Source organism: Scardinius erythrophthalmus (assembly GCF_964197995.2).
Source record: "Scardinius erythrophthalmus genome assembly, chromosome: 22".
NCBI classification, from domain to species: Eukaryota; Metazoa; Chordata; class Actinopteri; order Cypriniformes; family Leuciscidae; genus Scardinius; species Scardinius erythrophthalmus.
In genome coordinates this window covers 1,010,254-1,022,500 of record NC_138242.1, presented here as the reverse complement: position 1 = coordinate 1,022,500, position 12,247 = coordinate 1,010,254, and the positions used below count along the sequence as shown (strand labels likewise).

General features: G+C 41.6%; 1 protein-coding gene across 1 annotated transcript in view; it reads right to left on the bottom strand.

Annotated features, from left to right (window-relative positions):
* The window catches only part of tgfbr1b (transforming growth factor, beta receptor 1 b), a 98,309-nt gene that overhangs the window by 41,575 nt on the left and 44,487 nt on the right, over positions 1-12,247 (bottom strand). The window contains exons 4-5 of the mRNA XM_081352712.1: positions 3,767-3,997; positions 3,346-3,513 (exon numbers count right to left, since the gene is read on the bottom strand). Of these exons, the coding sequence (XP_081208838.1) occupies positions 3,346-3,513; positions 3,767-3,997 (399 nt within the window). The remainder of the gene's footprint in view (positions 1-3,345; positions 3,514-3,766; positions 3,998-12,247) is intronic.

The following is a 12,247-nucleotide window of genomic DNA, read 5'->3' as shown; positions in this document are numbered from 1 at the left end:
GGTGAAATGAGGCCTGAAACAGTTTCTCAATAGTCTGCATGTAGTATCATAAAACTTTTTTTTTTTTTACATGTTTTCATAGACATGTAATATTATAATACAATGTTATTTTGATTTGGTACAGGAAGCGATGTTGCAGCATGACTGATATTTATTGAGAGTCTCTTCTGCTCATCAAAGCTGCATTTATTTGATCAGAAATAATAGTGAAATATTATTATACTGTAAATCAGCTGTTTTCTATGTGAATATATAGTAAAGTGTAATGCATTGCTGTGATCAAAGCTGAATTCTGATGCTGTACCATATTAATACCCTGTTGTTTGACACTTCAGCATTACCACAGTATACCGGCAGAACATGAGCTGAATATTACTTATGGTCAGGGTTTGAAAATATATAATTCATTGCCTTATAATGCATTACTTGCATAAACAAATGAAAGCTTGTTTGTAGCTGTAATAGTGTAATAGAGCGAGCTGAACTGATCTCCAAGAGCCTGCCTGTGACTCTCTTGTAGAGGCTCATTTAACGGAGCATTATGTCTCAATTATAGCAGTGTAATAAAGCTGCCACGCCGGTGAATGAAGCTGGCCTTAACAACAAACAACTTGCAAAACCCCATCAGCCACTCTCGACTGAGACGAAGACGTCTACATCAAGCAGAATCGCTGCGATCTGGACTTCAAGAGGCAGACGTTTACTCAAAGCCTATTTTTATATGTAATTTAAATGAATAGAAGCTCGCTGGAGCCACTGGAGTCTCGATGAGCTGAAGGGCTGATGGAGTCACACTCAAATCTCTCTCCAACACCAGCTCAGTGTTTCTGTCAGCGGCTGATCCATTCATTCCTTACAACAGAACTAGACGGGGAAAGTTTGATGTTAGCTGAAAGTTTGAAAAGACTTTTAAAAGTTTGAAGTCAGAAGATTTTACTCAAAGTCAATAAAATGCTGTTAACATATTCTAACATGTTGCTAGCCTGTTTTAAAGTGTTGCTAACATGTTTTAACATGGTTTAACACATTAATGTTTAAACACTGCTAGCCTGATTTAATGCTTTAACATTTTAAAATGTTGCTAGCCTGATTTAACACAATGCTAATGCTAACATGTTTTAACATGTTGCTAGCCTGATTTAACACATTGCTAATGCTAACATGTTTTAACATGTTGCTAGCCTGATTTAACGCATTGTTAACATGTTTATAACATGGTTTAACACATTAATATCATGTATTAACGTTGCTAGCCTGATTTAACACATTAATAACATGCTTTAACATGTTTCTAGCCTGATTTAACGCATTAACATGATTATAACATGGTTTAGCACATTGATTGTTTTTACATGTTGCCAGCCTGATTTAACGTATTGTTAACATGTTTATAACATGGCTTAGGACATTAATATCATGTTTTAACACTGCTAGCCTGATTTAACGCGTTATTAACATGTTTTATCATGTTTCTAGCCTGATTTAACGCGTTGTTAACACGATTATAACATGGTTTAGCACATTGATATAATGTTTTAACGTTGCTAGTCTGATTTAAAGCATTAACATGCACAGTTGAACACAGGTGAATACAGGTGAGGGTGAGCACAGATGAGCACAGGTGAGGGTGAACACAGGTGAGCACAGGTGAGGGTGAGCATAGGTGAACACAGGTGAGGGTGAACACAGGTGAGGGTGAGCATAGGTGAGGGTGAACACAGGTGAACACAGGTGAGGGTGAACACAGGTGAGGGTGAGCATAGGTGAACACAGGTGAGGGTGAGCACAGGTGAGGGTGAACACAGGTGAGGGTGAACACAGGTGAACACAGGTGAGGGTGAGCACAGGTGAACACAGGTGAGGGTGAACACAGGTGAGGGTGAACACAGGTGAGGGTGAGCACAGGTGAACACAGGTGAGGGTGAACACAGGTGAACACAGGTGAGGGTGAGCACAGGTGAACACAGGTGAGGGTGAACACAGGTGAGGGTGAACACAGGTGAGGGTGAACACAGGTGAACACAGGTGAGGGTGAGCACAGGTGAACACAGGTGAGGGTGAACACAGGTGAGGGTGAACACAGGTGAGGGTGAACACAGGTGAGGGTGAGCATAGGTGAACACAGGTGAGGGTGAGCACAGGTGAGGGTGAACACAGGTGAGGGTGAACACAGGTGAACACAGGTGAGGGTGAGCACAGGTGAGGGTGAACACAGGTGAGGGTGAGCACAGGTGAACACAGGTGAGGGTGAACACAGGTGAGGGTGAACACAGGTGAGGGTGAACACAGGTGAGGGTGAGCATAGGTGAACACAGGTGAGGGTGAGCACAGGTGAGGGTGAACACAGGTGAGGGTGAACACAGGTGAACACAGGTGAGGGTGAGCACAGGTGAACACAGGTGAGGGTGAACACAGGTGAGGGTGAACACAGGTGAGGGTGAGCACAGGTGAACACAGGTGAGGGTGAACACAGGTGAACACAGGTGAGGGTGAGCACAGGTGAACACAGGTGAGGGTGAACACAGGTGAGGGTGAACACAGGTGAGGGTGAACACAGGTGAGGGTGAACACAGGTGAACACAGGTGAGGGTGAGCACAGGTGAACACAGGTGAGGGTGAACACAGGTGAGGGTGAACACAGGTGAGGGTGAACACAGGTGAACACAGGTGAGGGTGAGCACAGGTGAGGGTGAACACAGGTGAGGGTGAACACAGGTGAACACAGGTAAGGGTGAACACAGGTGAGGGTGAACACAGGTGAGGGTGAGCACAGGTGAGGGTGAGCACAGGTGAGGGTGAACACAGGTGAACACAGGTGAGGGTGAACACAGGTGAGGGTGAGCAAAGGTGAGGGTGAACACAGGTGAGGGTGAACACAGGTGAACACAGGTGAGGGTGAACACAGGTGAGGGTGAGCACAGGTGAGGGTGAACACAGGTGAGGGTGAACACAGGTGAACACAGGTGAGGGTGAACACAGGTGAGGGTGAGCACAGGTGAGGGTGAGCACAGGTGAGGGTGAACACAGGTGAACACAGGTGAGGGTGAGCACAGGTGAGGGTGAACACAGGTGAGGGTGAGCACAGGTGAGGGTGAGCACAGGTGAGGGTGAACACAGGTGAGGGTGAGCACAGGTGAGGGTGAACACAGGTGAGGGTGAGCACAGGTGAACACAGGTGAGGGTGAGCACAGGTGAACACAGGTGAGCACAGGTGAGGGTGAGCACAGGTGAGCACAGGTGAGGGTGAGCACAGGTGAACACAGGTGAGGGTGAACACAGGTGAGCACAGGTGAGGGTGAGCACAGGTGAGGGTGAGCACAGGTGAACACAGGTGAGCACGGGTACCTTGCGTGCCCACGATCTCCATATGCAGGTGTGCCAGGCCGCTGGCGGTGGACAGAGACAGCTTGATCATGCCCTCCACCGTCACTGTGTAGCGGTTCAGGTAGTCGAACAGCGAGCCGTGCTCATGGTAGTCCGACACCAGCCACAGCTGTGTCCAGGTGCCGTTATCTGACCGGGAGAAAACACAGATTACATCAGCAAACACAGGAGTCATCCACACATCCCAGCATGCATCAGTGCCATCCACACATCCCAGCATGCATCAGTGTCATCCACACATCCCAGCATGCATCAGTGCCATCCACACATCCCTGCCTGGAAGACAGTAGACACACACACACTCTCTCACACACACACACACACACACACATGCACCAGTGCCATCACCACCACATCCCAGCATGCAGCAGCGCTCCCTGACCCTTGTTGTCTGCGGCGATGAAGCCCAGTATGTTCTCGTGGCGCAGCATGACGGTCTGGTAGATCTCGGCCTCCCGGAACCAGGAGCGCTCCTCCCTGGAGGAGAAGATCTTCACGGCCACCTCCTCGCCCCTCCACTTGCCCCGCCACACCTCCCCGAACCGGCCCTTCCCGATGCTCTCCTGCAGGATGATGGTGCGCGCGATCGTCCTCTGCACCAGCAGCGGCAGGCCTGGGGGACACGGGGGACAGGGGACACGCTTACTTCCACAGTCGCACGGGTTCTCTTTTTCATTCACCGGCCAATTTGGCTACTAAATGTTTAAGTTACTGGCCATTCAGAGCTTCTACTAGAGAAATTAACCAGATTAACCACATCACAGCTGTACAGGTGCTGGTCATAAAATTAGAATATCATCAAAAAGTTGATTTATTTCAAGAATTCAACTTAACAGGTGAAACTAATATATTATATAGACTCATTACATGCAAAGTGAGATATTTCAAGCCTTTATTAGTTATAATTTTGATGATTAAGGCTTACAGCTTATGAAAACCACGAAATCAAAATCCCAGAAAATTAGAATATTACATGTAATCACACAGTAATCACACAGTAATCCCATGGTCATTGAACCAGGTGTTGGTTCTTTTGGCAGTGTGGGCCGGTGCAAATCCTGCTGGGAAATGAAGGAAGCATGAAGTGCTCTGAAAATGTCCTGGTAGTCGGCTGCGTTGACTCTGGATTTAATAAAGCACAGTGGACCAAAGTCCTCTTTTCTGATGAGAGCAAATTTTGCATCTCATTTGGAAACCAAGGTCCCAGAGTCTGGAGGAAGAATGGAGAGGCACACAATCAAAGATGCTTGAAGTCCAGTGTGAAGTTTCCACAGTCTGTGTTGGTTTGGGGAGCCGTGTCATCGGCTGGTGTCGGTCCACTGTGCTGTCCACTCAACACAGCCGTCTACCAGGACATGTCCAGAGCACTTCATGCTTCCTTCAGCAGGCAAGCTTTACGGAGATGCTGACTTCACTTTCCAGCAGGATTTGCACCTGCCCACACTGCCAACATAACCAAAGCCTGGTTCAATGACCATGGTATCACTGTGTGATTACTGTGTGATTTATATATATATATATATATATATATATATTAGGGGTGTCAAAAGATTAATCGCGATTAATCGCATCCAAAATAAAAGTTTGTGTTTACATAATATATGTGTGTGTACTCTGTATAATTATTTTGTATAAATAAATACACACACATGCATGTATATATTTAAGAAATATTTGCATACATATACTGTATATATTTATATATAATTTATATTATATATAAATATAATTTTTTTATATATAAATTACACATTTTTCTTAAATATATACAAGCATGTGTGTGTATTTATATATACAAATTTAATTATACACAGTACACACACATATATTATTTAAACACAAACTTTTATTTTGGATGCGATTAATCGCGATTAATCTTTTGACAGCCCTAATATATATATATATATATATATATATATATATATATATATATATATATATATATATATATATCAGGGTTTCCGTTGTCCGGTAATTGCCGGACATTAGCCGGAAAAAAATGAAATGTCCGACAAAATTAAATCTCTCCGGTCAAATTGTCCGATTAAAATTGCCTTATAATCCCGCCCCCCTAACACAATCTGAATTTGAGAATAAACCTAAAATCCGTAAAGCAAAAATACACCGACCTTTGGCTATGTTATAAAGGAACAGGCTCTACCGTTTGAAAGTTATTAAACATTATTACATGGCTTGGTTGAATTCCAATGTGGAATGTGGTCTGTTATTTCTTGATATCAGACGCTGCGAAGCACTAGCGGCGCCAGGATTTTGAGGTGCACCTCCAGAAAACTGGATGGGCCAGTTAAAATAAGCCAAAAAATAAATAAAAACGGGTTCCCCTTCATCTCCGTTTCAGCGCTTTTGTGGGCACTAAGGGCAGTGACTCAGTAGCCTACCTGAATTTAATGCGTAGGCCTATAGGTAAAAAAAAAAAAAAAAAAAAAAAAAAAAAAAACCTAAACAGGATTTTTTTTTTTTGCTTTTTTAATACAATTACAATTTAATTTAATTTATTGTTTAATACAATTATAGGCCTATTATTTTTAGTTTATTAACAGCAACAACAGCTGTAAAGATGAAGTTGACGATCGCCATCTCCTTAGTGAACGCGCCTATAGAGAAATGCACATCATGGATTACATAATTAGAGAGTAGCCTATTTCTTTTCGTTTTAAATTGTTAAAAAGACATTTCAAGCTTTCTTAAGATATATTTCATGTCTGTGAGGCCTACGCTGAGTTTCGTTAAATTAGGATGATATGCGCTCCTGTTCACGAGCAATGCAGTGACCGCGCGGGCGCCTCTATGATTAGGCCTATCGTCTGCTATATTTGCTGCTTAGCTATATATTAAATACAGGCAATTGGTTGATAAAAAAATTATTAAAATTAAGATACAATTTATACAAAACGAAATTCACTTCAAAAAAGTCATTCTACAAAACCAAACTTAATTAAGTGGTCAAAATCATGTCTGACCCGCTCCATGTCTCTCGATATTGCGCATCCTATCTTACTCGTGCGGTTCACTTTTCATAATCAACATAAATAAAAAAAAAACATTATAATATTTTAACAAATATTAAACTAAATCAGCTCATTTAATGGCTACAACACGTATAGTAGACCTAGACTCTCTATTTGTACAAATTGCTGCACATTCATTTTATTCTGAATTTTGCACACATAAGTTGAAAGGCATTTGTTTGTGCATGCATAGCAAAACATATCTGCTACATTTATTAAGTTCACTGATAATTATGCGCGCATTTATTAATTATTATCTTAATGAATAATGAAACAAGGACGAAGCATATAAACTGCGTTGTTTGTTTAGAATGGAATGGATCGCAAATAGATCCGAATGAAGAAACGTACATAACCACAGTAGAAAATGTGTCTGGAGTGTTCCTGCAGAGAGGGGGTTCTCGCTGCAGAATCGGATCAAGACGAAGCAGCGAAGTCGCCTTGCGGAGAACAAGGTTACGCGGCTTATGCGCATTGCAAGTTGTGGAGAGACACTGGGAAGTTCGCTTGAGTAAAAACAATAGGCTTCAGATATTTTATGTGGGGAAGGGGGATTGGTTTGTTAAACTGTGAATGTGAAACCATAAAAAACAATTGCCGTTGATTGACGCCAAACGGACGTTCATGTTTTTTTCCCGTTTTTTTATTTGAAAGTTAGGCTAATAAACATGTTGCGTTCGGCCTGATTATGTCATTTTTTAAGTTACATAGCCTTCCTCCAGTTTTCCTCAACTTGACTAATTAAGAGGCGATATTTGACCGGCATATCTTCAAAATGTCCGGAAAATGAAACCTCTGCCGGTCACTTTGACCGGCACCATTTTTTTCTAGCGGAAACTCTGATATATATATACATACATTATACAATTTGGATTTCATACATTCATTTCTTATTGAAACTAAATCTCCTCCCTCCCTCCTTCATCCTCATCACCAAAAATATGTTTTAGTACAATTTTAGTATCAATACAGTACAAAGAACATCAAAAAATGGAGGATGAAATAATAATGTATTTTCTGTTAACCAAATGCTTTTTAATCTTCACTATTGTATACAAACACACACATACACACACACAGACATGCGCACAAACACACACACACACACACACACACACACACGTTAGACATAGATGAATGATTTATAAATATAACATTTTAAGAACATTATTAAAGACCAGATAACTCTGAACGAATGTTCTATTAATGTTACTCAAAGTCCGAGTGAAGTTACACCGGATCTCCCAGACTGAAACTGAGTCATCATGACAGTGTAACGCTGGCAACGGCTCGGCTCCCTCAGCAATCTGACGGTGCAAGACCGATCTGACCAGTCGCACATCAGCAGAAGGACATCAGACCAGAGTCTGCTCTGGGAGAACATGGATATATGGTGTGATAACTCTAAAAGTGTGATTTCTAGACCCAGAAAAGTCAGTAAATTAATCCAATCTTACAACTCTATGGGCATTTTATGAAGAATATACATGTTTCTACACTGATAAAAATGATTCTGTGGTGAAATACTGTAAATGCTACAGAAAAAAACAATTGTAATTTCTGCATGAAAAAAGTTAGTTCAGGCAAAAACAAAAACACGCAAAAAAGTAAATTCTATACAAGTACTCATTTCAAGCATGTAGAAATTAAAGCAGAAATATCAACGATATAAAATTAAGTAAAACCAACTCAACTTTTCGATACTGGTGTTCCCATCATGCACTGGGGCATGAATAATTAATGAGGTTGATTTTTTCAGCTGTATTTACACTGATTTATCATTGATTTTGTTGTTAGGATTAGTAACTTGCCATTTTGTGACATCTGGATTCATTTTCTACTCAAAATGACACATTCGTACTCAGAAGCGATCTACCGAATGTACATAACAACATATCATCTATTGTATTATTTACTTAGATGTTTTTAAGCAAAGCATTCACTTTAATAACGGTTTAATTCAGTATTATATTATTTGAGCATAAAGTTAATCTAGTTGAATATACTTAGAGAGTTTAGTAAAATCTACTTAACTAAGATAAGTCAAATTAAATAAATTAAAGATAATTAATTCATATTTACTTAATTATATCATGAATGTTAAGTTCAATAGTACATTTTACTTGATAATAACAGGTGAGTAGTACAGAGCAGTGGCAGTAAATTGACTTGTGTTAGTGCAAACTGTTATGAGGATTTTAAGATATCTTTGTCAGTGTAGTTACACCATGCTTTAAGATGTTTTACTGGGTAGAAACTGTTAAAGACTAGTCGATCAAATCCATCGGGGGTGAAGAGCCTTTGAATCGTGCCATGGACAACAGAAGGGCTGAAGAGGTTGAGAACACACACACACACACACACACACACACACACACACACCAGCGGCTCAGAAATATCTTAAACCATGAGAAGGACTGGGAGAATGTGTGGGCTGTCCGTTTCAGTTACACACACACATCCAAACACAGATTCCAGTTACACACACAATCACATCTGACCACTAATTCCAGTTACACACACACACACACACACACACACACACACACACACACATTCAAACACTGTTGAATCTGCAGAAGACCGAGACGGTCAGGCAGACAGACGGAGAACACACACGGGTGTGACTCACACACGAGGTTATGTCACGTCACACACTCTCACACACACACACACACACACACACACACACACACACACACACACACACACACACACACAGACGAGTGGCGCCACATCGAGACCCAGTCAAACTACGTGTACCAGACACCAGACGTGCATTAAGAAATCACACAACTGGGAGAACACAGGAAAAGAGAGGCCTTATATGTGTGTGAAGTGTGTAGTTTGTGTGATGTGCACTGTAACACACTCAGGAGGAGTTGTGTCTTCACCCCGGTTCAAGCGCCGTCATTACAGTCACTCATTCACACACACGCCTTCGCCTGGAGTTTTACGCTTCACACCGGTTTAAACTGGTGCCACACGCGCCAACAGAGACCAGTTCTAACGCAATGATGAAGATCCAGCAGAGCCTGAAGCTGTTCTGTGGTTGAGCACAGACGAGCACTGAACACTATTGACCAGAACATGTCACCGCTGTCTTATAAACACCTCAGGAACTGTGGACATTTGTGGAGAAGTTCAACATGATGATGAGATGATCAGTGTAACTCCACAACAACTACAGAAATGTCTCCACTAACATTCAGAAGCTCTTCCTGAGTCTCTCCGTAAGGCTGCACTCGCTACTGGTTATTCTGGGATTCTGGATGAGGGAGATTGGCCTGTTCTGTTATTGCCGGAGTTTCTGAAGCTCGTGTAAAGACTCCGCCCTCTTCTGAATGGAGGCGGGGCTAAAGCTCATTTGCATTAAAAGAGACACACACAAAAACGGCGTGTTTTTGCTCACACCCGAAAGACACCTGAAGTCGCTCTAAACCCATTAGACTTTGTCCATCTTCGAAACACAAATAAGGATATTTTAATGAAACCTGAGAGATTTCTGTCCATGCATCCACAATTTTCACAATCACAATGACGTTTGTTCTCTTGCATCACACTAGCGTTTGCCATGTGTGTGTGTGTCGATCTGTGTTTAAAGTCTGAATCTGTTTATCATATAAAGCATTTGTGTCTCTTCAGAAGAGATGAAACTACTTGATTCATATTACTTTGGCACTTCAGTAACTTTTAATGGACTGACAAAAATAAAATAAAAAATACATTACTTTGTGCTTGACGATGAACACAAATCACGGGTTTGGAACGACGTGAGGGCGAGTAATTACAGGATCTTCAGTTTTAAGGCCCTTTCACACTGAATGCGTAACGAAAAAGCGAATAGTTCGCGTCAAAACCCATCACATGACGATTAGCTTTCTATCCCAAATGTAGTTTAGCCTGCTAGCCTACACAGCACAGGACTATACAACAACTAAAACTATCACACAACACACTCGCAGCCGTGATAACCGAGTTGGTTGGCAATGCTACGCCACACAATCATTGTCCTTGTAGTATATGATTGGCTGAAGTCTTTTCTGTCGTCGCAAAAGAAAGAAAAAATCGACATTGAAACGAAAAAAAAAAAAAGTCGTTTTTTCGCAGCAGCACATTCGCGTTCGGTGTGAAAGCACTCATTACACACACAGCTGATCAAAAAATAAAACCATCGCGCGAATTATTCTTGCGTAAAAATCGCGTCCAGTGTGAAAGGGCCTTAATGTGAACTATTCCTCAGAATCAAGAGTGTTCTCCGGCTGTTGACTTCACAAACACTGAGGGCACTGTCTCGTGCGCAGAAACACCTTTAAAGATTGAAAAGATCGACAAAAGAGAAAACTGTGGGAAGCTAAAGCTCTTTCAGGATATGTTTCAGGATTGCATGATGCCTGGACACGTTTTATCCCAGTTTCAACCACAGGGAAACAGGGAAGGCTCAAGGTTCTTGAACAAACATTCTTCCAGTCACATTAGCTGAACGATCGCTCAGCGTTATCTGGTCTTTAATAATGTTCTCAAAGCCTTAGCGCAAAATATTTTCCTTAAAAGTTTTAGTTTGTCTAACATCTAACAAACTTGTTTGTCTAACATTTTTTAAATATATTAAATCATTTTTCCCATAATGTTTGCAGAATGATAAAACGGAATGTTTTGAACGTTGGGAAGAAGATTCGGAAAATAATGTTTTCGTAACTGTTAGCAAACAATTCTTCGAGCATATTTATGTTAGCTGGGGACTGTGTCCTTCACTAGACATAAGAAAGAGTCAGGGAAGGCTGGGATATCTGGGAATGTGTGTGTGTGTGTGTGTGGACCTCGCTCCAGTTCCCATGTGTCTGATAAGGCGGTGACGTGAGCATTTCACACACCACTTTCGTGTGCGAGTAGTTCCACCGATAACCCATTGCTGGAACAATCGAATATTGGAACAAATCCATAGCGAAAGTTCTTCCGTGTTTCGGTTGAGAAGGGTGTGTGTCATTATACAGTACGGGAGCGCCCTCTACAGGCGAACACCATCACTGACGCCTCGTGGAGTTTGTTTTGACACGCGAGTCTGCACAGAGCCGGACACTTCAGATGCGCATTTAAGATTTATTTGGTGTCAACAGAGTTATTTACTATTTATGGCCAGAACTTTGGTCCATTCTAATGGTTTTGAAAGTGCTTTATAAATAAAAGTTGAGTTGAGTAAACTATATGTATACAGTAGAGCTGTCAAATAAACATTTTAATTTCAAATATTCGTTGAATTTATTTAAAAAAACTGCACATTTAAATGCAAAATCCGTGCAATCAAATTTCTGGTGTGTTGAGAGGCGCGCGAGACATGATGATGTCGTTAGTGACGCGGTTTGTTTGTTAGCTTATCCAGTACAGCGCAGTTGTTGATGTGAAAAATGGCGGGAAAAGGTTCTTCATTCTGACGAAAATGTTCAGTCTGAGGCAACGACACACTTGACCTTCACCTGCACATCGGTCAGAGCTGAGTGTGTGTGTGTGAGTGTGTGTTTCACCAGCTGGAAACACTGTCAACAGAAAGCGCTCTGGGTGTGTGTGTGTGTGTGTGTGTGTGTGTGTGTGAGTGTGAGAGTGTGAAAGCGCTCAGATCAAGCTGAGCGTCTGGTGTTTTTAAAGAACAATATGTAGATGTAGAGAGTAGAAGTGTGTGTTTCTGAATGTCAGTTTGCTGTTGTGTGTTCATGTAGTTCATTACGCTGTGTGTTGAAGTGTGTGTTCTCAGGTTTTTGATGCACAAAGACAGTTTTATGCACTATTCTAACAATTTTCCTTGCATGCATATTAAATAAATTGTATTTTATTCAAGA